We start from the raw sequence: 26704 nt of genomic DNA on the forward strand, positions 1-26704 counted from the left end.
AGCCAGGAGGGAGCCCTGCACATGCCTGGATGTGACCCCAACCTCAAAAACAACCGAGGCCGGCCCTCGTTATACTCTCCCACGTTTGAAGATGGGGAGGGTGGAGACCAAGGACGCGCGGCCGTCCAGGTCAGGGCTCTCTCTGCAAACCTCTACCAAGGCTCCGCCGGACCAAGGTGACTCTGCAGCCCCTTCTGGCCGCACGTGCCTGGCCCATGTGCCAGCCTGCGTGGCACAGAGAACCTCCGGAGGGAGGGAGCGGGCAGCTCGGGGCGGGCCGGCTGGGCACCTGCGCTGGACCGAGGACCCGGCGCCAGCCGCCGAGAACGCCGGGGACCACCGCGGGTCACCTGCGATCGTGGCCCCGTGCGTGGGGGGAGCGTGTGCAGACGTCAGCCTGCGGGACCCGTGTCGCCTTCCGGTCACGGTGCGAGCCCCCTGCGCCCCGGCTGTCCCCCGCCCCCGCTACCCGCGCCCCACGCGCCCAGGCACGCGGAGCTCACGGCTGCGGGGCCCGGGGCCCGCGGGGCGGGGCCGGGCGCGGGACCCGCCGCCTATTGGCCGAGCGCACAGCCGGGGGCGGCGCCCGGGCCGCGGGACCCGTCGCCTATTGGTCGATCGCAGAGTCGGGGGCGGGGCGCCGGGCGCCGGCGGCCGAGCCGCTTGCGGAGGCAGAGGCGGGCTCGGGGCTGCTCCGGGGACCGCGGCCCGGGGGTCCACGCAGGGGCGCGGAGGGCGCTCTGCAGCCGGGACCGACGCCCCAAGAACTGGGCTTCCACACTTCTCTTTTCTTTTTTTCCGCCTTCTCCCCGAGGGACCGGCTCACCTCGCCCCGCGGCGCGGGCGGCGCGGAGAGGGGGCGGCTGGGGCGCGGGAGAGGGGCGGAGCGAGGGGCCGGGGCCCGGCAGAAAGTTCGCCGCCTCTGCGGGTCCCGACGCGGTGCCGGGGGCCAGGGCGAGCCGCCCGCAGCCTGACTCGGAGCTGCCGAGCCTCGTGGCCTCTCGGGGCGGCGTTCCGGGGTCCCCCCTCCCCGCCCCCCCATCCCCAGCCGCGCGCGCGCGCGCGCCGCCCCGAGCTGCACCCCGCGCCTGCTGCAGCTGCTGGTGGCGCCCGGCGGGGACACAGGGACCGTCCCCTCCCGCACGGGGACCGCTGCCGAGCCGCGGGCCCAGCGGGAGGCCGCGCCCGAGCCGCGCCGCCTCGTTCCCCGCGCGTCCGCCTTGGAGCGACGGAGCGTCCCCGCACCCCGGACCTCCCCATCCACCCTAGGCGGCCAGCCAGCCGGGACACGCACACACTGTCACCTCCGGAGGCCCCTCCGGGCGTCTCGAAGGACCGTCTTTAAATCCCCGAAGGCGCCCCCCTCGGCGCCCTCCCCCGCAGCCCCGGAGCCCCAAACGGGGACCCCGGGATCGGACGTCCCCGCGCCTCCGGGCACCTGGCTCAGCCGGAGTCCCCCGGGTCGGGGCAGGGCAGGGCCGGCAGTGGCGAGCCGGCGCCCGCCCGGCTCCCCGACCCCAGCGAACCCTCGGAACCCAGCGATGGGGCACTGGCTCCCCGCGCGCCCTCGCCCGGCCGCGCCCTGCCCGGCGCCCCGGGGCGCGCCGACGAGGAACCGGGCGCAGTGACCACGGAGCCGCCGCAGACGCTGGAAGGCGCGGCGGCCGCGGGAGAGGCAGGCGGGTCCCCGCACCGCCCCGCGGCGCCTCCAGGCAGCCCTCCGAGCCGCGCCAGAGGCCTGGCCCGCCATTCCCAGGTAGGAGAGAGACGCCCCAGTAGAGTTGGGGGCCCCTGGGTCTGGAGCCGGGGAGGCGGGAGCATGACCAGGGTTGTGGAACCATCCAACGCCGCCGCCGCCGGGGGACGGGGCCTTTCCTTGGCGAGCTTGTCCCGTGTCCTGGGCTGGGTACCCGGAGCACCCGTCAAAGAGAGGAAAACGAGGCACACCCAACCAACACCCCTCCGTGCACCCCTGGATGGAGATGGGGCAGCGATGGGGCCTGTGGGTGCTCCCAACCCCAGCCCTGGGTGAGCACTTCTTTTGTGATATTTCCTTTTGGGGCTTGACCCCAAGCCCGAGAGTATCTCAGCGTCATCCACACATCCGCGGGATATTTTGTTCCCAGCGCTTCCTGGGCCCGGGGAAGTTCCCAGAGCGGCAGCTGGTGTCCAGGCTAGGACATGGAGTGAGCCTTGTGGCCAGTTCCTTTCCCCAGGAAGCGGGGAACCTATCCTCAACAGGCCTGAGATCTCTTGTCCATTCCCACCCTTCATCCTTCACCCCTGACGGGCTCTCTCGGTCCTCTGTGCCCCCAGCCGGGGAAGCTTCGAGAAGGATGTAGTCTGGGACCTCTTGGGAGAGGGGCAAAGTAGCTTAGATGCCCATTTCAGGCAGCCTCCCTCAATGCCAGTGAGACAGGTGGGTTCCCCAAGATCTCTGCTCCTCCCAGCGGTTCCGAGCTGGGACCTTCCAAGCTCTCCTTGGATAGTTCCATACTGTGCCCCTCTCATCACTGCCTGACGCCCCCAAGGCTCTGAGTGATTGAGTGGTCACTTCCGCTGGCCTGCCCCTCCCCTTCTCAGTGGCCAGAGTGGGGAGCTCACCCTGGTCCAGCCTCTAGGGGTTCCCTCACTGTGGGCCCCGGGGCGAGGGACGAAACCTATGTTCACAGGGTCCTGAGAACCTCGCATGTGTCTGCTGCAGGGGACGGGAGGTGTGGGGGAGGGCAGGGGTGGGCATGGTCTCCTCGCCCATCCGTGTCTTCCGCCTTCCAGACAGTCCCCCCCAACCTGGGGTCTCAGGGGAGGAAGGGGAGGGGCCTCCTCAGATGCCCTTGATGGGAATTGGCACCCGGGCACACTCCCTCCCCCCGGCTCTCTGGATGAAGAGGGAAAGGGAGGGTGACGGCCTGGGGGGTCACCCCCACCTGCAGGAAGCTGCCACCGTACCATGCCAGGCGCTGCTTCCACTCTGGGGCTGGGGGTAATGGGGGTCAGAGACCTCGGCTGCGACCTGGCGGCCTGTCCTCTGGGTGAGTCGGGTCAGCAGCCTGGCCCTCCAGCCTTTGCTGTCCCACTGGCGGGCCCGCGGGAGCCTCTGGAATCAGATACGTGTAGTGTCCACTGGACAGCGGCCTCCCGCTGTGGGCTATCCCCCCCCCACTCCCAGGACCATCAGCCCCCAAGTCCCCTGGGTGGGAGAAGGTCAGCAGGAGCCCCGCACACCCTGCTTGTGAGAACTCATGCTCCTCAGGAGCACTGGAAACTGCCAGGGCCTCCTGAGCACTGCCCCCAGCCCAGGTCTGCTCTGTGTGGGCTCGGCCTGGGTGGGGGGTGTCTGGACCACTCAGCCCCCGTGGTCGGGGCCACGTGACGCTCTCAGGGAAAAGGTGTAGAGTTTCCCCTTACCCATTTCTCACTTTCCACCCTTCTTCCTCTCTGCCTCCTGCCTCCTCTCTCTGACTCCCTGGCCTCCTCTCTCAGACTCCTGACTTCTTACTCCCTGCCTTCTCTTTCTCTCTGTCTCCTCTCTCTGACAGCTGGCCTCCACTCTCTGACTCCCTAGCCTCCTCTCTGGCTCCTTGGCCTCCTCTCTCTGACTCCCTGCCTCCTTTCTCTGACTTCCTGCCTCCTCCCTCTGTCTCTCGACACCTCTCTCTAACATCCTCCAGCCCCGTCAGTCATGCCCTTAGCAGATCTTGAGCCAGGAGCTGGGCGGGGTGGCGGAGAGAAGCCCTGAGCTGGCCACAGCCTCCCTCGTCCTCGTCTGGCCAGGGGTGATGTCCAGCAGGGCCGGGCTCCCTGCCAGAGGGGCTTGGAGAAGGCCTCCCTGGGGCCTGGCCTCTCCCTCTGCTCCCTGCCCGGGACGGCCCAGACTGGCCCCCCAAGCCCGAAGAAGACTAAGGAGGCTGTTACCACCCCCCCACTCTCCCCACTTACAGTTGGGGGGATGCCAAGACCCTCCTCATCCTGCCCCTGGGCCAGCCCAGCAGGCAGGGGTGGAGATTCAGACCCCAGGAGAGGGTGGGGGGAGTCTGTGCAGCCTTCACACGTCACTGGCCAAACGCTCGCTGCGTGTGTGGGTCTGCGGTCCTGGAGATAAATGTAGAACTGAGGGTCCCGGAGGGGGGTCAGTGGGGGTGAGGGTCCCATATGGGTTTCAGTGGAGGTGAGGGTCCGGGAGGAGGTTTAGTGGAGTGGGGTGAGGTTTCAGGAGATGGTTCAGTGGGGGTGAGGGTCCCGGAGGGGGCTCACTGGGGCGAGGGTCTGGAAAGAGTTTATTGGGGTGAGGGTCTGGGAGATGGTTCAGTGGGGTGAGGGTCCTGGAGGGGGTTCAGAGGTCAAGCACATGCCTTTATGTGTGACTCCTGTTTCCTTTCCATCCCTGAAGAATAAATAGGCACATTTAGCTCCAGCTAGACCTTGGTGTATGTGTGTGTGTGTGTGTGTGTGTGTGTGTGCGTGTGTGTGTGTGCTGCTGGGCCCTAACCTTGGCTGCCTAACCCCGTTCCCCCCCGGGTCCTTATTTGAAAAGCAGGTAACCCCTGGGAGCTGAAGGGAGACTCGGAGCCTACCAGGGCGATGCAGCCGTGATCCCGTTGCTGACTTCCTCTTGCCTCAGTTTCCCCATGCGGAAGCCGGGGCAGCTCCATCTACCCCTGGGCTTACCGTGGGGATGAGGCAGGCTCCCTGCCGGGCCCAGCACCCAGAGCGCGCCGGCATCGCCGAGCTGCGAGATAAATGTCAGCTATTATTATTGCTCTATACTTAGTTCTGAGCCTGGCACTCGGGAGCGATGATTGTCATCCTGGCCCCCGGCCTGGGTCACCAGCACGCCGAGCGCCTCCTGCTGCGGGTCCCTCTGCCGCCTCAAGTCTGTCGAAGGCTCCTTGGAAGCTGGGACGTGGCCGCGACAGCTGCTTCCCGATCTCGGGGCATTTTCCAAGCAGTTTTGCTCTTGGAAGAGGGGTTCAGTGCTCGCCAGCTCACAGGCAGGGTCAGCCCGTGCCCAGACCCCAGAGCCTAGACCCGCACGCGGGAACCTGCCCTCTGCCAGGAGCCAGCCTCCTGTGGTTGTGTGCAAGGAGGGTATAGGAGGAGACAGTCTTTTTTTTTTCTGGGAAGTTCCCTTTTGATTTTTATGTATTTATTTATTATTGAATCACCGTGAGACACAGTTACAAGCTTTCCTGTCCGTGAGACACAGTTACAAGCTTTCCTGTTTGAGTTTCAGTCAAACCATGTTCAAACACCCATCCCTCCACCAGTGCACATTCTCCACCATCAATGTCCCCATTATACGCCCCCCCCTTCCAACCCTCCCCCTGCCTCTATGGCAAACAGTTTCCCCCCATACTCTCTCTCTAGTTTGGGGTGTTATGGTTTGCAGTACAGATACTGAGAGGCCATCACGTTTGGTCCTTTATCTACTTTCAACACACATCTCCCATCCCGAGTGATCCCTCCGACCATCATCGACTAAGTCATCCCTTCTCTATCCCAGCTGCCTTTCCCCCCAGCTCATGAGGCAGGCTTCCAACCATGGAGCAATCTTCCAGGCCCCTGTCTCTACTGTCCTTGGGTGTCAGTCTCATATTATGCTACTTTATATTCCACAGATGAGTGCGGTTCTTCTATGTCTGTCCCTCTCTTTCTGACTCATTTCACTTCGCATGATTCTCTCGGAGGAGAAAGTCTTGCCTCAGGATCAGGAGATGAGGTGTTCCTGGCCAGGGCGTGCGTGTGTGGACCTTGGCATCAATGAGGAGGAAGGTGCCTCCTTCCCAAAGATTGACAAGTAGTCAGGAGCCTTGGGCAGTGCACAACCTGGGCAACCATTCCTGGCAGCCCATCTAGGACTGAGGCTGGATAGTTCAGCAAGCAGCTCTTCTTTTTTATTTTTTATTTTATTTTATTTTTTGCTTTTTGGGTCACACCCGGCGATGCTCAGGGGTTCCTCCTGGCTCTGCACTCAGGAATGACTCCTGGCAGTGCTTGGAGCACCCTATGAGATGCTGGGAATTGAACCCGGGTCAGCTGTGTGCAAGGCAAACGCCTTCCCCTCTGTGCTATCTCTCTGGGCCCGACAGCTCTGTTTTTGCTTTCTTTCCACCCCTAATGTGGACAGGGTGGGAGTGAGAAGGGGCGGCCTGAGCTTTTGTTTTCAGAGACTCTGAGTGTAAGCCCCTCCAGACAGGCAGATCTCAGCGAAGCTGGAATGAACTCGGTCGGCTGGAGTTCAGTGCTTCCGGGAGGCCCCAGGGGGCTGAGATGGGAAAGGAGGCTGGGCTGCGAGTGGCCTGGGGGGGCCTGAGAGAGAGAGTCCCAGAGTTTGGCCCTCTGCGAGGCTGAGAGGCCCTCAGGGAATGTTCCAGATGTTCTTCAGGACAGCAAATCCTTGAAGGGCAGAAGGAAGTGTCGGGTGGGGTCTCAGAGGCGTTTCTCTGGGTATCTGGGTAGGGACAGAGGCGCTGGGGGGGGGAACCCTGGTGCTCTGAGCAGTGGGCAGTGTTCGGGGACCCCCAGATGTTGTGTTTGGGGGGGTCACAGGGTCCTGGAAGGGAGGGGGCAGGGAGAGAGGATTCTGGGGAGAGCCCAGAACGGGGCCCCGAGTTCCCCACAGATGAGGAAGTGACCCGGGACACTGGGATTACTGGCTCAGAGGAGGCTCGGTGGGGGTTCCCCGCCAGAGCCCCCCTCTCTTGTGTGTCGAATATGGGGTGTGGGATGGAAGGAGGATGTGAGGAAGTGAGGCAAGGAGTGGATGGGGAAGAATCGAGAGAGGACTGAATGACTGAGTGAATGAGTGAATGACTGGGATGCCTAGTCCCACATCCCTGTTTTCTAGTCAGAAAATGAGACCAAGAGGGACCGGAGGGGCTGGAGCAATAGCACAGTGGGGAGGGCGTTTGCCTTGCACGTGGCCGACCCGGGTTTGGTTCCCAGCATCCCATAGGGTCCCCCGAGCACCACCAGGGGTCATTCCTGAGTGCAGAGCCAGGAGGAACCCCTGAGCATCGCCGGGTGTGACCCAAAAAGCAAAAAAAAAAAAAAAAAAAAAAAAAAAAAGAAGGACTGGAGCGATAGCACAGCGGGGAGGGCACTTACTTTGCAGGCGGGTTCGATCCCCGGCACCCCATAGGGTCCCCCGAGCCCCACCAGGAGCGAACCCTGAGCATAGAGCCAGGAGTCAGCCCTGAGCATTGCCAGATATGGCCCCCAAATCAAAAAAAGGGGTGGCTGGAGAGATAGCACAGCGGGGAGGGCATTTGCCTTGCACACGGCCAACCCGGGTTCAATTCCCAGCATCCCATAGGGTCCCCCGAGCACCGCCAGGAGTAATTCCTGAGTGCATGAGCCAGGAGTAACCCCTGTGCATTGCCGGGTGTGACTGGGTGACCCAAAAAGAAGGAAAAAAAAGAACTTAAAAGAGAAAACAAGTTCAGGACTGGGATGGGGGAGTGGCCGCAGCCGAGAGCCCCCCACTGCCGGGGTCTCCTGACTTCTTCCTGCTCCCCGCTGCAGCCCCGGGCCATGATGAAGACGCTGTCCAGCGGGAACTGCACGCTGAGTGTGCCGGCCAAGAACTCCTACCGCATGGTGGTGCTGGGCGCCTCGCGCGTGGGCAAGAGCGCCATCGTGTCCCGTTTCCTCAACGGCCGCTTCGAGGACCAGTACACGCCCACCATCGAGGACTTCCACCGCAAGGTCTACAACATCCGCGGCGACATGTACCAGCTGGACATCCTGGACACGTCGGGCAACCACCCCTTCCCGGCCATGCGCCGGCTCTCCATTCTCACCGGTGGGTGCCGGGGGGCGGGGCTGGGGGGGTCCCCAGGGCACCGAGGGTGGGATGTGGGCGTGGCTGACTGTCCGGGTGGAGCTCAGACCTGCACAGAGGGAGTTGGGGGTGAGATAGGGGGGCTCCTTCCACCCCTGCCTGGTCCCCCACTCCCGCCATCTGTCTGCGTGCCCGCAGGTGAGACCCCAGAGGACAATTCGGGGGAAACCAAGCTGGCCACTGCCGCTCCCTCTTCTGAGCCGTGGCCCCGTCCCGTGGCCTGGCCAGGGCTAGTTCCAATCCGTTTGCTGGGCTCAGGCCCCGACTCCCCAGGAAGCTGGAGAGGGAGAGGCAGGACCCCAGGATGGGTCCAGCCCCAAGAAAAGTGAGAATCTGCCTGGGGCAGGGACTAATAATGGCGGGAAATAGGGAGGCTGGACGCTGGCTGGAGGTTGGTGGGTGTTAATGTTCACTGAGAGCTTCCGGCTCCTGTTGCTTTTTCATTTCAAGCATCCATTCATTTCTTCTTCATTTTTGTTGTTGTTGTTTTTTTCCTCGGGGGCGAGGTGGATGGATCACAGCCCGCGATGCTCAGGGCTGACTCCCGGCTCTGCACTCAGCAGTTACACTCCTGGCGGGGCTCCAGGGACCCTATGGGGTGCCCGGGATCGAACCCAGTTGGCTGCATGCAAGGCAAATTCCCTCCCCGCTGCACTCATGCTCCGGGCCCCAAATAGGAACTTCTTTAGTTTGGATTTTGGGGGACTCACTCGACAGTGCTCAGGGGTTCCTCCTGACTCTGCACTCAGGAATTCCTCCTGGCGGGGTTCCAGGGACCCCGTAGGATACGGGGGGATGGAACCCGGGTCAGCCGCATGCCAAGGCAAGCGCCCCACCCGCTGTGCTATGACTCACGGCGAGCCCAGGACAGCGGTACTGGCTTCCGTTTTACAGGTGGGGAAACAGAGACCCAGAGAGGGTGAGTTGTGCCCAGGGGGGTCACGCCGCCCGCTGGCTGTGCTGCCGAGCCGGGGCTGTCAAGGGGGGATGGGGCGGGGACCAGACTGTCACTCACTTCACTTGGTGGCACCTTCTGCTGCTTCCTGATTCTGTCCCCAGATGGGAAGGGTGATACCTCCGTTTCCCCGCCTGTAAATTGGTTTCTCCCGAGGATGAAACGCGCCGCTACAGTGTTGCCGAGCAGAAACTCAGCAGGGCCTGCGTTCTGACTGGAGATTGGACCAGCGTTGGCAGGGTCCCTGCCCCCTCGCCACGCCACACAGGGCTGAAGGGAAGGGAGATGGCAGCTGTCCAGCCATCTCGGAAATGACACCCCCCCTACCGCTCGCCCCGGCCTAGACCCCTCCTCAAGGGTCCTGTCCTCCTCCAGGAAGCTTTTTTTTTTTTTGCTTTTTGGGTCACCCCCCAGCGATGCTCAGGTGTTACTCCTGGCTCTGCATTTAGGAATTACCCCTGGCAGTGCTCGGGGGACCCTATGGGATGCTGGGGATCGAACCTGGGTTGGCCACGTGCAAGGCAAATGCTCTCCCCGCTGTGCTATCGCTCCAACCCTCCAGGCAGCTCTTGATGACACCCTGGACCCAGATTATGCTACTGCCTCCCCTCCACCATAGGGAGGAAGGACATGAACAGAGGGGACCCCGAGTTCGAGTCCCGGCTCTGCCATTTTAACAAAAAGCCCCCACTCCTGAAGTCAGGTCTTACCTGTCCCCCGTGTGTCCCCCAGATGGACGGAAACCGAAGGGGTGGTGGAGGTCAGTACACAGTGGGTATTGCAGAGTCCACTCTGCCAGCCTTGCGGGGGAGGGGTGGGTGCCCACTCACAGACCTCAGGCCTAGTCAGAGGGAATGACAGCTGGGGAGGGATTGTGAGCCTTTTTCTAACTCCCACTTTTTTTTTTTTTTTGCTTTTTGGGTCACACCCGGTGATGCTCAGAGGTTCCTCCTGACTCTGCACTCAGGAATCACTCCTGGCGGTGCTCGGGGGACCCTATGGGATGCTGGGAATCGAACCCGGGTCGACCGCGTGCAAGGCAAACGCCCTATCTGCTGTGCTGATGTGCTGTTTATTATTAGTCTCTTTCCGGTGTGTGGGAGGGACTTACACCTGGCATAGGCAAGGCACATCTGTCTGTGCTCAGGGCTCACTCCCGGCTCTGCGCTCGGGGGTCACTTACTTCCGGAGGGGCTCTGGAGACCCTATGATGTGCCAGAGATGGCGTCCAAGGCGGCTGTGTGCAGTGACAGGCAAGTGCTCTTCCCACTGCATCATGGCTCCAGCCCCTTCGTTATGATTCTTTTTTTTTTCTTTCTTGGGTCATACCCGGCGATGCACAGGGGCCACTCCTGGCTCTGCACTCAGGAGTTACTCCTGGCGGTGCTCAGGGGACCATATGGGATGCTGGGGATCGAACCTGGGTTGGCCGCGTGCAAAGCAAACGCCCTCCCCGCTGTGCTATCGCTCCAGCCCAACCCCTACTTTCTTAGGCCATGTTTGGGGGCTTGGGCAGGGTGCAGGCCTACAGGGATTGGGGGCCCCAGCACCACTCCTGTCGGTGCTCAGGAGCCCCCAGATATTGGCGACTGAACTCATGGCCTCACATAGGCACCCAAACACACAAATGCCTGCAAGCTGGAGATGAAGGGACTGGGAGAGAGAGGAGAAGGTCCAGGGGTCAGGGTGCAGAGAGGGGTCAGGATGTAGGCCTTTTTTGAGGGAGGGGGGCACCCCTGGCAGTGCTCACGGCTTACTCCCAGCTCTGCACTCAGGGATCACTCCTGGCGGGGCTCAGGGCTTACTCCTAGCTCTGTGCTCAGGGACCAGTCCTTGTAGGGCTCAGGGGACCCTGTCACATGCCGGGGCTCGAACCCAGGTTGGCCACCAGCCCCGGGATGCCGGCCTTGCACGCAGCCAGCCCTGATTCCATCCCCAGCACCACATGATCCTCCGAGCACTGCTAGGTGTGGCCCTGGGGGGCCTCAGAGTGGCTTCGATAATCCAGGGCAGTCCCTGGAGCACTGTACTCCTGAGCATCAGTCCCTGGAACACTGTATTTGTGAGCTGTCCCCCGCATTGAGTCACAGGTTTTGTTCACCTCAGCGCTGCTTGGGGGTCCCCTTCCCCAGACCCATATGGATGAAATTCAAAAGCCCACCGGCCCCTGCTCCTGTCCCGGGGGTGGCCACCCTGTCTGGGAGCCCCCGGAGACACGGGGACAATCCTGTTGGTGTTGCTGGGTCAGAGTGGCTCCAGCTGTGTCCTTCTGAGCACATGTGGCTGTGGCTGGACTCTCTTACACACCCACCAGGAAGGCCTGGAAACTGTCCACTCCTCCCTACTGTCCCCCAGAAGCTGAGCATCTCCCGTCTTGTGCTGGACTATGTTGAGGCAGCTCGAGTCCTTGGGGGCCCAAGAATAGCCACATGGAAGAGGCAGCCCCGGTGGAAACTGAGGCCAGGCTGGTGCTTCCTGGCTGGAACTTATCAGAAGAGGCCTCACCACCATCCATCCGTCCATCCATCTGTTCATCCATCATCCATCCATTTGCCTATGCTTCCCCATTCGTCCATTCATCCCTCCATTCATCCATCCGTCCATCCATCCATCCATCCATCTATCCATCCATCTGTCTTTTCACTCATCTATCCACGTATCCATCCATCCATTCATCTATTCATCCATTCATTCATTGGTCCATCCATCCACCCGTTCATCCTTCCATCCATCCATCCATCCATCCTCCATCCATTAATTCATCCATCTAACCATCCATCCATCCATCCATCCATCCGTTCATCCATCATCCATCCATCTATTTTCCTATGCTTCCCCATTCATCCATTCATCCCTCCCTCCATCTATCCATCCATCTGTCTTTTCACTCATCTATCCACATATCCATCCATCCATTCATCTATTCATCCATTCATTGATTCATTCATTGGTCCATCCATCCACCCATTCATCCTTCCATCCATCCATCCATCCATCCATCCTCCATCCATTGATTCATCCATCTAACCATCCATCCATCCATCCATCCATTCATCATCCATCCATCCATCCATCTATTCATCCATCCATCCATCTATCCATTCATCTGTCCATTTATTCATTCATCCCCCCCCACCCATTTATTCATCTCTCCATCCTCTGTCCCCCACCCCAACCACAAACCAGTTTTATGGACACACACTCACCTCCCTCACCATGTGCTGTGCCCCAAAGGTGTTCCACGCTCACTGATCATAGCGGGGCTCTGACCCAGGGAGGGAGATGAAAGGAGGGGCACGTGGCATGTTCAGGGGTGCCCCAGGGAAGGAGACAGGGCAGGCTGAGAGTACCCTGACCCTTCTCTTGAGAAACTGGGCAGATGACTCACCAAGTGGATCATAACCATGATTCATTCTGTTTTGTTTGTCTGGGCTGTACCCAGTGGTGCTGGGTGCTGGGGGCCTACTTCTAGCTCAGTGCTCAGGAATCGCTCCCTGTGGGGGTTCAGGGGACTCTATGCAGTGCCGGGGATCGAACCTAAGTTGGCTGTTTGCCAGGCCAGCGCCCTACGAGCTGTATTGTATCACTTCAGTCCTAGAATGCGCCACATATGTGGCTTTTGGTTTTGGTTTTTTGGTTATTCCCATTGGTGCTTCGGGCTTATATTCCTGGCTCTGTGCGCAGGAGTCACTCCTGGTGGCTTTGGGGGTCCATCTAGGGTGCCGGGGATTGATCTGTCTTGACTGCGTGCAAGGCAAACGCCTTCCCCGCTATTGAATATCGCTGGATCGCTCTGGCTCCAGATTGTGGAGGCTCCTGGCATAGAAAAATGACCACAGGGATGGGGCGGGGGGGCAGGACCCGAGAGCCAGACTGATGCTCATGCCCTGCCCCCCCTGCCCCCGTCTGCCCCCATGGGCGTCCCTTCCCCGCAGGTGACGTCTTCATTCTGGTGTTCAGCCTGGACAACCGGGACTCCTTCGACGAGGTGAAGCGTCTGCAGAAGCAGATCCTGGAGGTGAAGTCGTGCCTGAAGAACAAGACGAAGGAGGCGGCCGAGCTGCCCATGGTCATCTGCGGCAACAAGAACGACCATGGCGAGCTGTGCCGCCAGGTGCCGGCCACCGAGGCCGAGCTGCTGGTGTCGGGCGATGAGAACTGTGCCTACTTCGAGGTGTCGGCCAAGAAGAACACCAACGTGGACGAGATGTTCTACGTGCTCTTCAGCATGGCCAAGCTGCCCCACGAGATGAGCCCGGCGCTGCACCGCAAGATCTCGGTGCAGTACGGCGACGCCTTCCACCCCCGGCCCTTCTGCATGCGCCGCCTCAAAGACACAGACGCTTACGGCATGGTCTCACCTTTCGCCCGCCGCCCCAGCGTCAACAGCGACCTCAAGTACATCAAAGCCAAGGTCCTGCGGGGCGAGGGCCAGGCCCGCGAGCGGGACAAGTGCACCGTCCAGTGAGCAGGAGGGGGCCCGGGCAGTGCCTTATGGGAGGTGGCGCCCGGTGCCCGCTGCCTGCATCAGCCCCACCCCGACCCCCCGCCGACTACCAACACCCCCCCCCACCGAGACCACTCTTGTTTGAAGACCCTCGGCACCAGAGAGCAAGAGTCCAGCCTCTGGCCATTCTCCTGCTTTCTTACCGTTTCCCTTCCATGCCTTTGTACCCATCCCCGCCCCATGCCCCCCCCCATATCATGGTTTTGCCCCTTGGGGGAGGCGGGGGACATGAAAGGGACACATCTCTGCAGGGTTAGTGACAGACAAGGGTCTGGGCTGAGACAGCCACCCAGGTCACTTCTGACCTGTGGGCTGCGTGAAAGGCCAGTGCTGCAGGGCCCAGGTTCCCTGCCTTCAGCGGAACCTTCTGGAACAACCCCAGAACCAACACGCGGGACTTCCCAGTGCTCAGAGAGGAGAGGTCTCTGTGGCAGCTGGGAGACCTCCGTTTGCCCGATCCCCCAGCCCCAAAGAAAGTCTTTCCCCTCCGGCTCAACTGTGGCCCCCACCTGCTGCCCCTGGTGTGGAGACAGGGGCATGAGCGTGTTCCGGAGATGGGTGCAGTCACCCCTCCACCCTATGCTCAGCCTCCCTGCGCCCTTCTTGCAGATATCCCCCTGCGGAATGTAGTGGTTGGAATGGAAATCCTTGTACTGTAAAGGTCCAGGGCCCGCCCAGTGCAGACCCACTGTGTCCACCAAGGCCCTCCTCGCTCCTTGACTGGGTGCTGTCTGCAGCTGGACACTGCCCGCAGGAGCTTCACGTTTCCAGGACCTGGCACCAGCCCAGCCTGGAGGTGCCTCAACCTCAATCTAGAAGAGGAGGCGCCCAAGGGTGTGAGGTGGTCCCGCCTCTCCTGGCCTGGCCCCGCCCTCCAGGCCCGGGTTCACCCACCCCACGGGCTGGGCTCCGCCGTAGCCTGGCCTGGCCGTGCCCTAGTCTGACCTGGCCCCTCCCCTTCGCTGGAGCCTGGCCACGCCCAAGTCTGGCCTGGCCCCGCCCCTCTTCTGGAGCCTGGCCCCGCCCCTATCCTGGCGCTTGGCCACGCCCTGCTCCAGCCTGGCCACGTCCCAGTCTGACCTGGCCCCGCCCCTCTTCTGGCGCCTGGCCACGCCCTGCTCCAGCCGGGCCACGCCCCAGACTGGCCTGGCCCCGCCCCAGTCGGGCCTGGCCCCGCCCCTCCGCTGGAGCCTGGTCCCTCTTCCTGTGCGCTCCTTCCTGGAGCGTTTATTGAGCACCTGCTGGGTGCTGGGTCCACTGTGTGCTAGGAAACAAAGAAGGGGCGCCATGCGCTTTACACCCCCAAGCCAGGGCCTTTCCCAGCTGGGGTCTCCTGCCCGAACAATGCCCCCACTCCCCGGGTGGTGAAGGCATCCCTGCCCTGAGGATCTCCCCCACGTGCTGTCCTGGGTGCCAGGCGCCGAGGGATGTGATCCCATAGACCAAAGGCCTTGTCGTTAGCTCCTAACAAAATCCTTTTTTATTTCCGAATCCAGAAAGTGTTGACGTGTAGGGCCGCAGGGAACCCTTAGCAATTGTGACTCTAGGAGGAGGCCCAGAGAGGGGAAGTCACTTGCCCCAGGTCACAAAGCGAGCCTGGGACAGGCAATACAAGCAGGGCTCTCCCTCTCTCCCAGACGCTGCCCCGGCCCCTGGGCCTTGGGGGATTTGAGGCGTCTAGTCCCAGTCCCCCGCCCTCCCCTTGGCTCCATCTTTGCCGGCTCTGTGTACTTCATGCCCTGTACATAAGCGTGGACACACCTGCACCCACAGAGGTGACATATCCTGGCACTCCCCATTCAGCGCATCCTCCACCCCCGCCCGGTGCCCGCCTCTCCGGGCTGCAGCTGTGCCCTGCTTCTCTGCCCCCTGCGTGGCCGAAACCCTCCAAACAGACCAGTGACCTTGGCTATGACGGGTGAGGTGTCGGGGTCTCCTCATGACACCTCGCGCCACCCCTCCCCCTAGCTCTGCGCGCGCGCACACACACACACACACACACACACACCAGCCATTAAAGTGGGTTTGTTTGTAAGCTGTGCCCGGAGCCCGCGTGTTCCCTGCATTTCTGTTCGTCCGCTGCTCAGAGTGAGGACGGGCCCAGGGGAGGGAAGCCAACCCTGAGATGAGAGGCTGTGATTCTTTGCTCTGGGTGCTCAGGTTGTGGGCTGGGCTGTTCATTTCCCTGAGTGTCTCAGGGGTGGGGTGGGGGTGGCCAAGTCAGGAGAGGTTCCTGTGAACCGTCAGCCCTGTGGGGTCACCGTTTACCTGAGTCCTTGTATTTCCTGGAATATTGATTTATCCCCCTCACTTGGGGGGAGGGGGCGTTTGTGCAGTGTCTGGAAGCATGTTTTTTTTTTTCTTTTTGGGTCACACCCGGCAATGCACAGGGTTTACACCTGGCTCTGCACTTAGGAATTATTCCTGGCGGTGCTCAGGGGACCCTATGAGATGCTGGGAATCGAACCCAGGTCGGCCGCGTGCAAGGCAAATGCCTGGGCTATCGCTCCAGCCCCCTGGAAGCATTTTTGATGTCACAAGCTGAGAGGAGGGGCCGAGCTATTGGCAGCTGGGGGGTCAGGGCTGCTGAGCCCCCTAATATGCCCAGGACCTGGGATGACAGCAGGCAACCCCTTCCTTAGCAGAGCTGTTGACCCTGAGGTCAGGACATGGCCAGGCTGCGTGTGACCAAGACGAGGTCCAGCCTCCCAAACGGTGTTCAACAGTCCATGCTCACGCTGCAGTTTCTGTTCAAACGCCAGATCCAAGTGTGAGCCGTGGCGCTGCACACCTGAGCCGACGTGCAAGCAGCGAGTGTGTGTGTGTGTGCACATCTGTGGGCGTGTGTGCATGTGCACGTGCCTGCATGTGCACAAGTCTGCATGTGTATGTGTGTGTGTGTCGGCATGTATCTGTGTGTGCATGCGTGCATGTGGACGTTTGTGTGTGCACACGTTTGCTATGTGCGTGTGGGTGTGCCTGTGTGTGTGCGTGCATGTGTGTGCATGTGTATGTATGCACATGCCTGCGTGTGTTTGCATGTGTGTGTGCATGTGTGTGCGTGTGCACGTGTGTGCACACGCATGTGTATACATGGTGTGCACGTGTGTGTGTGGAAGGCAGGTAGGTGCTGAGAGAAGGCTGGTCCCAGCACGAGGCTCTGCAGGATGAAGGAAGGGGCTTCCCCACCTTGCTGCAGGTCTAATGCACCCCATTGCATCTGCCCCGTGTCTCCCAGCCCCGTGAGCCTTGGTTCCACATGTTAACCCCTTCCCGTGTCATGTCAGAGACGACCACTCCTGCCCCAGGAGAAGCAGCCCATGGGGGAAAATGGAACCAGGTCCTGGGGAGTGAAGGGAGGGTCCGCACTCTGCAGTGGGGCCAGTCATGGGTGTATGGTGCCAGGGTTGGGGGGCTGTTCAGGGAGAAGTTCAGGGGCCGCCTGGCCTGCAGGAGCTCACCTGACCGATGAAGAGACCTTTGTCCAGAACCACACATGGGGTTCTGACTCCCCCAGCAGTGCTCAGGATCCCGGAGGCCATGCGTGGTGATACTCAACCCGGAAGCCTGACAGTCGGGTGGCTCAGACCTGGGGGCACGTGGGCCAGTCAGCTCAGGACGGCCAAATTCAAGGCCTGCGCTCCTAGAGAATGGAACTTGCTGAGATGCTGGTGAAAGGAGGAGGAGGAGGAGGAGGAGGAAGAGGAAGAGGAGGGAGACGCTGGGAAATGGGAAGTGTCATTGTTGGATCCCTGAAGACACAGGAAGGGCAGAGCTGGGGAGAGACAGGTCCAATCAGAGGCGATGAGTGTGTGTGTACACATGTGTGTGCATGTGTGTGCATGTGCACATGTGTGCCTGTGTACATGTGTGAGTGCATACGTGTGCATGTATGTGTGTGCATGTGTGCATGCCTGTATACATGCGTGTGCGCATGCGTGCGTGTGCGTGTGCACAGGGACAGAGCTGAAGCAAAGCCAGTCCTGCCTCGCAGAGCATCGCAGCGGGACTCTTTGGAAGCTGCCTGCTGGGGGCAGAGGCTGGTCCCCTGGGGAGATCACTCTCCACTCTCTACTGTTTTTACAAGAAATTAAACCTCAAGTCGAAGGGCTCAACTTAATTTCATCCAAATGAGAACCAAGCAGGGCCGATGGCGGCTGGCCCGGCTGGGTGTTTGCAGCCACTACGCCAAGGAAGGACGAACGCCCCAGCAGTACTGAATAGTCATCAGAACAAACGGAGAGGAGGGGGCCCCCACAGGAAGAGCTGGGGATGGATGCATGCACTTCCCAGGGAACCCGGGCAGGGGGGAGAGGGGGACAGACAGGCATCCCGAAGTCCCCGCAGTTCAGGGAAGTAGCTGATGACAAGGCAAGGGAAGGTTTCCCAGAGGAGGACCAATTTTAGCTGCCTCTTAAGAATTTGTAGAATTTTACCGGGAAGAACTTCCTGGAGGTGGGGAGTCATATTCTTCTCAATACAAGTATAATTATACAGAATCTGAAAGCTCTTCGCTCACTGCCTGATAGATGTCAGCTCTCAATATAGACGCGCCATTAAAATATTATTGCCGATAATTTTTCTGCATTTGACTCCAGAAACGCCCTCACGCTACCCCCATCCCTCACCCCCCTCCCCGCTTGAAATGACTTCAGTCTTTTGCAACTCACAAGAATGAGCGATGTGATACCCAGTCCACGAGGCGTGAGGTCTTGGCTCGGAAATGAGCCAGCCGAGAGCTGCCGTGGGGGTGCCCCCCTAGGCCTCCCGGAATCGCGAGGGCAGGACCAGAATCATGCTGTAGCCGTTGGAGTGTCTCCCTGCTGGGGTCTCCTCTCCCTCGAGGTGATCACTGTTCGGCCTCAGGGGCTCCCGAAAGCCACGTGAGAATCACTTTTTCTGGTTTCTTTGGAGAATTGCATTATTGTGGGTCCCTATTCAGAGTCAGGCCTTCAAGCCAGGGCTCCGTCCAGCTAGCTGATGCTTTTTTGTCCTTCTGAGCAGTGCTCAGCGCTTCCTCCTGGCTCTGTGATCAGGAATCTCTCCTGACGGCACACAGGAACCATCTGGGTTGTGGGACTCAAACCCGGGTCAGCCATGCGCAAAGCAGGTGCTTTATTCCCATCTTCTCTCTCTCTCTCTCTCTCTCTCTCTCTCTCTCACACACACACACACACACACACTACACATCACACACTCACACACTCACACACCACACACACACTTACACACTCACACACACTTACACACACTCACACACACCACACACACTCACACACACACACACACTCACACACACTCACACACACACATAGTTATATTCTGGTCTAAAGACCATTACCTTTGGCTTTTGCCTTTAAGTCTTTCTCTTTCACACATACACACACACTAGCACACACTCACACACCACACACACACACTTTCACATACACACACTCACACACACTTTCACACACACTCACACAACATTCACACACACATCGTCATATGCTGGTCTCAATACTTTTGCCTTTAGGTCTCTCTCTCTCTGTCTCTCTGTCTCTGTCTGTCTGTCTGTCTGTCTGTCTGTCCCACTCCCTGCCTCTACTCTTTCGATGCCAAAAGCCAGCTTCAGGTGTCCTTATGTTCCCGTGATTAGCACTGGCCACTGGAACTCTTGGGGGCCATTTCTCTGGAAGCGGCTCTCTACCCCTAGGTGGTCAGCTCGGCTTGCCCACCAGCTCAGTTTCTAGCCGGGACCTTCATCCCATCAGAATAGAAACTAGCACAAGCCTTAGGCCTCTGGTCCACTTCAGATAACCCTGCTCTGGGTCAGAGACTCAATGCCAAGTGCACCTGGACCGTCCGATCTTCACCCTCCGCCTACATGCCGCGTTTAAACCCCCGATGTTCTGAACCACGGCAGTCAGACACACGTGAGCACGCTTGACGCACACGCACGCACACTCAATCACAGGCCCGTCCCGGGCACACATAGCCTACCCGTGCACACACAGGCTCCCAGCAGATACAGGCTCTCACACATGCACGTCAACACACACACGCTCAGCCAGTGGCACACGGACACCCACCAATATCACCATGAGCAAATGTACACACAGACGCACAGATGCATCTCTAGGCAGGCGGGCTGGCTCCGCACACAAATGCTTGTCCACACAAGACACACCGTGTTCATGCACAGACACACCATCACACACACAAGTGTGCAGGCACGGGTGAACCCATGTGAGGAGACATTCCCGCACCATGCACACACCTGCAGCCACTCCCCGGCATGTACAAGAGAGTGCAAGCACTCCCACACCACGAGCACCTGTGCACACGTGTGCAGGCATGCCCACACGAAGCACACACATGACTGTACATGTACTTGTGTGTGTGGGCACATGTGCAAAGTGCACACACAGGCATGCATGCCCACACGAGGCACATGCAGGCACATGTATGCAGGCACATCTACACAATCCACACATATGCACACACGTGCCCACAGGTGACCAAGCACTCGCATGCCACCATGCGGGCACTACACACAGACCAGGCAGTCCTGTGTGAACACAGACATCCCCGACCCTCTGCCAAAAACAAGGGAGGAGGAGGAGGAGGAGGAGGAAGGCAGATACATCATTCTCCTCCTGCTAGCTTGAATGACTTCCTTGGCATCAACTTACGTTTTGGAATCTTTTTTTTTTTAATTTGTATTAGTGAAACACCATGAGGTACAGTTGTAGACTTACAAATTTTTGTGTTTGAGTTTCAATTATACAATGATCAAGTACCCATCCCTCCACCAGCGCCCATCCTCCACCACCACGGATCCCAGTATCCCTCCCACCCCCCATCCCCCCACCCCACCCTGCCTCTGTGGCAGGGTGTTCCCTTTTGTTCTCTCTCTCCTTTTGGGTGTTGTGGTTTGTAAAAGAGGCACTGAGTGGCAATCATGTTTGGTCTATAGTCTACTTTCAACATGCTTCTCCCATCCTGGGAGGATCCTCCCAACACCCTTTGCTTGGTGCTCCCTTCTCTATCTGAGCCGCCTTCTCCCCTAGCGTATGCGGCTGGCCTCCAAGTCATGGAGTAAACCTCCTCATACCTATCTCTGCTATTCTTGGGTGTTAGTCTCCTATTTTGTTACTTTATGTTCTCCAGATGAATGCAATCTTTCTATGTCTGTCCCTCTCTTTCTGACTCATTTCGCTTAGCACGATACTTTCCATGTAGTTCCACTTGTATGTAAATTTCATGACTTCTGCTTTGGAATCTTTTGCTATATATTTTCCCTGGACAGTGACAGGAAGCAAAAATGGATCGACCAGGTGCAAGGCAAAGGCACCTAAACCCTGAACTGTCTCTCCAGCTTTGTCTTTTATTTTGGTGGGGGGTCTCGCAGGCAGAGATCAGGGGGCCGGGGACCAACTCCCACTGACATTTGGCCGGCATGCTCAGACCCTTCTTTAAAGCCCCAGAGGCATTTGGCCCCTGCGGAGTTTTCCCAAAGCCGCTGTTCAAAGCCTACGTATAATTGGGCCGGGAGAAGGTTCGGATGGAAGGGTAGTTTCAAAGCCACCTCCGGGGTCGCCGGCCAGCGGCCCGGTGCTCATTAGAGATGACCCCCGCGTGCCGAGTGGCCCCCTCGCTGCCACGGGCAGGGCTCGTGACACGGGGCTCAGGAGAAAGAGCCCGACTCTGCGCTCAACTTGCTTTTCTTCTGACTGACACGCCATGTGAGTTTTAATTAGATTCTCAATCCCACACGTCAATCACCGCAGACCTCCTTCCGGCCCACGCGCCTCCCCACGGGAGGGCTGAAAGCCGCTTCTCTGTGTGAGCGGGCGGGGGGTGGGGGGCAGGGGCTCGTCCCGGCTGCAGAATGGTCTGTGGAAAAACCCAGGCGGACGGTGGTGGTGGTTGGTGGCGGGAGGGACATTAGCTGGGGCCCTCTCACACCCCACCTGGAGCATGAAAAGGTTTCCTTGAAATCGGCTGGCGGTACCTCTGTGGAGTCTCTCGGTTTCCATAGTGACCAGTCCCTACCTTCAGCCAACAAATAACCTGGATGATGCCCAGGCAGGGATCGGGTTGTGGGTTCCCTCAACTTTCCCCACCAGGATGCCTGCGGGCGATGCAAAGGACCACCGACCAGCCTCAACTTTCTTTGTGGCGAGAGGTGGAGTGGCCCGTGGGCAGTAGCGTCCCCCACGCCTTCCCGCGGGCCCCTCGGGTTGGGAGGGGGAGTGTGAACATTAGGCCAGCCAGTGAGGTTTCTCCTCAAGGTTCCAGAACGCCAGGTGAGGGGGCCAGCACAGGGCACTGCCTGGACACCGTGGGGCGTGGACGTCAGCTCTGGCCACCTCGTGTTGGGGTAAGTAGGTGCGAGTTGCTCCAAAGCTCAGGGATCCTTGCGACCCTCTATCTCTGAAATGGGTAATAAAGGGCAGAGCGATAGTCCAGCAGGGAAGGAGTTTGTCTTGCACGGAGCTGGCCCGGGTTCGATCCCTGGCACCCCTGTGGGTCCCCTGAGCCCTCCAGGAATGATCTCTGAGCATAGAGCCAGGAGGAAGGCCCTGAGCATCACTGGGGGTGGGCCCCCCCCCAAACCAAAACAATGAGCTGAAAACCTGGTTAATTAAGGGAGTGTTGGGGCTGGAGCGATAGCACAGCGGGGAGGGTGTTTGCCTTGCGCGCTGCCGGCCCGAGTTCGATTCCCAGTATCCCATAGGGTCCCCTGAGCACCGCCAGGAGGAATTCCTGGAGTAACCCCTGTGCATTGCTGGGTGTGATCCAAAAAGCAAAAAAAAAAAAAAAAAAAGGGAGTGTTGGCTTTCATGCCCCTCCCCCCTTGTGATCCCCCAGACCCATCTTTGATGGGAGGATGGTCTCTAGGCTCCAGGAGGGACAAGTCTGCAGGCCTGAGGGACCCCAGCTGGGTCTGATCTTGGCCTGGGGTGGGTGAGGGGTGCGGCAGGAGCCTTCCGGGATCCTGATGTACTGGAAGCTAGAGGTCATAGGTGCGACTCGGTTACCAGTTCGGGGGGGGGGGGCGGGGGGAATCCTATGGCGGTGCCGAGGGTCGGGGGGAGCAAAGGTCCGGCCACAGTGAAGACCCCACAGGAACGGACAAACCTTTGCTCCCATGCAGAGGGCTCGGCCCAAGGTCTGGGGACCGCCGGAGCTCCTGGGAACAGTTGCAGACAGAACAGTGTCGGGCTGGGAATGAGTGAAAATGGTTTCCTCCTGGATTGTCTTTGGTTGCTTCGGCTTTAGGGTCACCCCCCTCCCCTCCGTTGCTCAGGGCTCACCCCTGGCCCCGTGCTCAGTCCCGGAGTCGCTCATGTTCCCGTGACTTGATTTACCCCCTCTGCTCGGGGGCGCCTGGCACACAGTGACAATTTCCCGGGGGAGGCTTTGAAAGGCGCCTTTGTAGGTTCTGCTCCTCCCTCCGAGCTCTGCCTGCAGCCCGGGGAAGGAGCACCTGAGGGCAGGAGGTGCGGCAGCCTGGAACCCGGGCGGGTGGGGGACTCGGGGAGCAGTGTGAGTGTGACCCCGCTGGGGCCAGCGCTGGGGTCCCCACACGCTCACAAGAGTGGGCTGTTGGTGACCCAGCGGGGGTGACCCAGAGTGTCCCTGGAAGCATCGACGCCATCAGCCGAGCCCCCCAAACTCAGATCATCCTTTGTCGCTGTGAGCTGACTTGGAGATGCTTCTCTAGGAAAAACATTTCCCGGCCAGGGAGGAGCTCAGTGGGGGAACTTGAGGGTCCCTCTAGCACCCCAAAACACGAAGCAAACTCAAAGGACTAGGGACAGGGCAGCTGGCGCAGATAGCTGGAGCCAATTGGCAGGCGGGCACCTGGGGTTCAATCCCCAGCACCACAGGGGCCCCCAAACATTGCGGGGAGAGTCCGGTGGGAGTGCCCACCCCCACAAAGCTGAGGACAGGCCTCCCCTCGGTGCAAGGGCTGCCTGGACACGTGCGTCTCAAAGGCCGGCTTCTATTTATTGGATCCGTTCCGCTTCATCTGCTCATGCCATGGATTCTACACGCAGTCACTGCCACAGTGACACATTTCTGAAAGGCACCCAAGGGGAGGAAAGCGGTGGCCTGAACAACTGCCATCCAACCCCACACACACGCTCACATATACACACGCGTGTACTACCCATGCACACTCACAGAAACATGCACCCACACGTACCCACACGTACCCACACAGACACGCACACATGTCTCACACACACACTCACACGCATGCATGCACATATATGCACACACATACACACGAGCACACGCACACACATGCATGCACACGCACACATTTGTACCCACACATGCATACACACACACATACACACACTCTCTCTCTCTCTCTTTTTTTTTTTGCCTTTTGGGTCACACCCGACGATGCGCAGGGGTCACTCACTCCTGGCTTTTGCACTCAAGAATGACTCCTGGTGGTGCTCGGGGGACATTATGGGATACTGGGAATTGAACCCGGGTCGGCCACATGCAAGGCAAACACCCTACCCTCTGTGTTATCGCTCTAGCCCCCCCCCCACACACACACTCTCTTATCTCCAGTTCCACCCTGCTTCCCAGTTAGGGAGGCTGGCTGATTCCCCAAACGGTTGGATGCGTCTCCTGAGCCCAAGAAGAGCGTTTCCACAACAAAACGATTGATGCCGTTTTCAGACAGCCGTTTTCATCTCAGCCTGTGTAGCTGAATTTCACCAACATCACTCTGCAGACAGCACACTGCAGGAGAGGAGGACTGGGTGGGACCAGACGAGCACCCAACGGAGCTGGGGGCACCCGGGGCCTCGTGGCGCCTCACGCAGCCTCAGTTTCTCCATCTGCACACAGGCATGGGTGAACAGAAGGGCCGTCCCTGCCCCCCGTGCCCATGGGGACAGTTCTCTGTACAGGGACCCTGCAGAATCACGACCCAGCCTCTGAAGCCGGGACTCCTACATGGGCTTCTTAGATTATTAGCAATTTTATTCACAATTTTATTATTAAACATTATTATTATTAGCAATTTTATTATTAAACATTTCTTTTTATTAGGGGTCGGACCGATAGCACAGCGGGTCAGGCGTTCGCCTGGCTTGGCTCGGTGTGCACACCGCTCCGAGGTGCAGTTGATGAAAAGCCATCTGGGGTCCCGGCCGCCCCGCAAGCGCGGGAGTCTGTCACTCAGGGGGCGGCGCCCCTCCTCCCGCCCACGGCACCCGCTGTGTCTCACGTGGCGCGGGGGCGCCCCGGGAAGGCAGCGCCCCGGGGTGCTCTCTGGCTCCTGCTCAGCAGCCGGCCCCCCGCCCCAGGCTCTCAGGACCTGTGACGCCTGCAGAAACGGGTCGGGGGTCCCGAACCTTGCGGCTCCCCAGGCCCCGCCCTCTTCCTTGTCAATCAAAACTCAGAACTGGAATGTGGGGCCTGGGGGGGGGGGCGCGTGGGCCTTCCCACGCCCCGCTCCACGCTGGCTAACCTCAGACAAATTGCTTGACCTTTCTGATCCGCATTTTCCTCCTCTGCCTTAAGATCACAGTTACTGTGTCTTCATGCTTCAGTGGTGGGCGCAGTTCTAAGCGCTAGGCTTGTTTTTGGTACCAGGAGTGACCCCAGGAAGTTGATTTTACTGTCCCCCAATTTCCCTCTGAGGTTGCTGAGGCACAGAGAGGTTAGGTCACTTGCCTAAGACCACACAGCCATCTGTCCGTTAGGGAGACTGGCTGATTTATATATCCATCATCCATCCATCCATCCATCCATCCATCCATCCATCCATCCATCTGTCCATCCAACCATCTATCCATCCATGTACCCATCCATCCATCCATCCATCCATCCATCCATCCATCCATCCATCCATCCATCCTTCTCTCCCTCCCTCTCTCTCCTGCCTGAGATGGACCAGTCAGCGAGGTGCCGGGGACAGCCCTTCTGTTCACTCATGGTTGTGTGCAGATGGAGAAACTAAGGCTGGGTAAGGCGCTTCGAGGGCCTGGGAGCCCCCAGCCCTGTCGGGTGCTTGTCTGGTTCCACCCAGTCTTCTCCTCCTGCGGTGAACCATCTTCAAAGTGATGTTGGTGAAAACCAGTTGCACGGTGGTGGTGTTTCCAGCTGTCCCTAGGACCCCTCAGATAGTGAGTGAGATCTGGGATTGCCCGAGTTCGGTCACTGGTACTTGTGATTGACAAGTGCTGATCACATGTTCGCCGTTCTGTAGACAGAAGGACTACATGCCCTCTGAGTTCCTGGTCTGGGATACCCCGTGCCACTCAGTCACTCAACAAACGTTCTTCAAGTGTGTACCCTTATCAGAATGGTTTCTGGGGTGTCATCTCTTCCCAGAGCATTAGGGCCACGTAGCTCATATCCAGGGAGAAAAGGGGAGCAGGAGGCATGAGGGGAGGGGAGAGGAATGTTCCCACACAAGCCTGGCTGACCGGGTCAGCTCGGGCAGGAGAGAGCGGGAGGGAGAGAAGGATGGATGGATGGATGGATGGATGGATGGATAAGTGGATAGATGGGTAGGTGGATGGATGATTGATGGATGAATGAATGGATGGATAGATGGATAGATGGATAGATGGGTAAATGAATGGATGGATGGATGGATGGATGGATGAATAGGTGGATGGATAGATGGATGGATAGATGGATGGATGAATAGATGGATGGATGAATAGATGGATAGATGGATGGGTAGATGGACAGATGGATTGATGAATGGATGGGTGGATGAATGGATAGATGGATAGATGATGGATGGATGGATAGATGGATGGATAGAAGGATGGATGGATGGATAGGTGGATGGATAGATGGATGGATAAATGGATGGATGGATAGATGGATGGATGAATAGATGGATGGATGGATAGATGGATGGGTAGATGAATAGATGGATTGATGAATGGATGGGTGGATGAATGGATAGATGGATAGATGATGGATGGATAGATAAATGGGTGGATGAATGAATAGATGGATTGGTAATTCAGAGACAGATTTTTAAAAATTAATTTGTATTAAAAATACCATGATTTACAAAGTCATTGATTATACAGTTGTTTCAAGCATGTAGTGTCCCAACACTAACCAGTGTGACCTTCCCTCCACCAATATCCCCAGCCCCCCTCCCAACCCCAACCCGCCTCCCTTAGGCACATAACAAATTTACTTTGTATTGCTTATTCCAACACAACTTTAAGAAACGGGCAAATAGAATGACCGACACACAAATTGGGAAGAGCCCATTGGTGATTACGGTGTGATCTTGACCGACGTAAATAAGAAAATTAAAACCATTTGATACCATAATAACAGAAATGCCCATTCTCATTTACATACATGTTTTCAACGCTGGAATCTAAAGTATATTCCGTTAGATTTA

The 26704-nt window shown here is 58.9% G+C and overlaps 1 protein-coding gene across 1 annotated transcript; it reads left to right on the forward strand.

Moving 5' to 3' along the window:
- Positions 1-1364: 1364 nt before the first annotated feature.
- RASD2 (RASD family member 2) lies at positions 1365-13346 on the forward strand. The gene is made up of 3 exons (XM_056137443.1): positions 1365-1756; positions 7525-7804; positions 12734-13346. Exons 2-3 carry the CDS (start codon positions 7534-7536, stop codon positions 13264-13266), a joined length of 804 nt encoding a protein of 267 aa, XP_055993418.1. The 5' UTR covers positions 1365-1756; positions 7525-7533; the 3' UTR covers positions 13267-13346.
- The last annotated feature ends 13358 nt before the right edge of the window (positions 13347-26704 follow it).

This window comes from Sorex fumeus, unplaced genomic scaffold (genome assembly GCF_029834395.1).
Source record: "Sorex fumeus unplaced genomic scaffold, SorFum_2.1 ptg000125l, whole genome shotgun sequence".
In the NCBI taxonomy this organism is placed as follows: Eukaryota; Metazoa; Chordata; class Mammalia; order Eulipotyphla; family Soricidae; genus Sorex; species Sorex fumeus.

What these genes read in the sequence shown, in the direction of transcription:
- RASD2 (XM_056137443.1), top strand. Translation starts at nt 7,534, where the DNA reads ATGATGAAGACGCTGTCCAGCGGGAACTGCACGCTGAGTGTGCCGGCC. An exon ending in CCGGCTCTCCATTCTCACCG is followed by an intron (nt 7,805 to 12,733) that starts GTGGGTGCCGGG and finishes CCTTCCCCGCAG; the next exon opens with GTGACGTCTTCATTCTGGTG.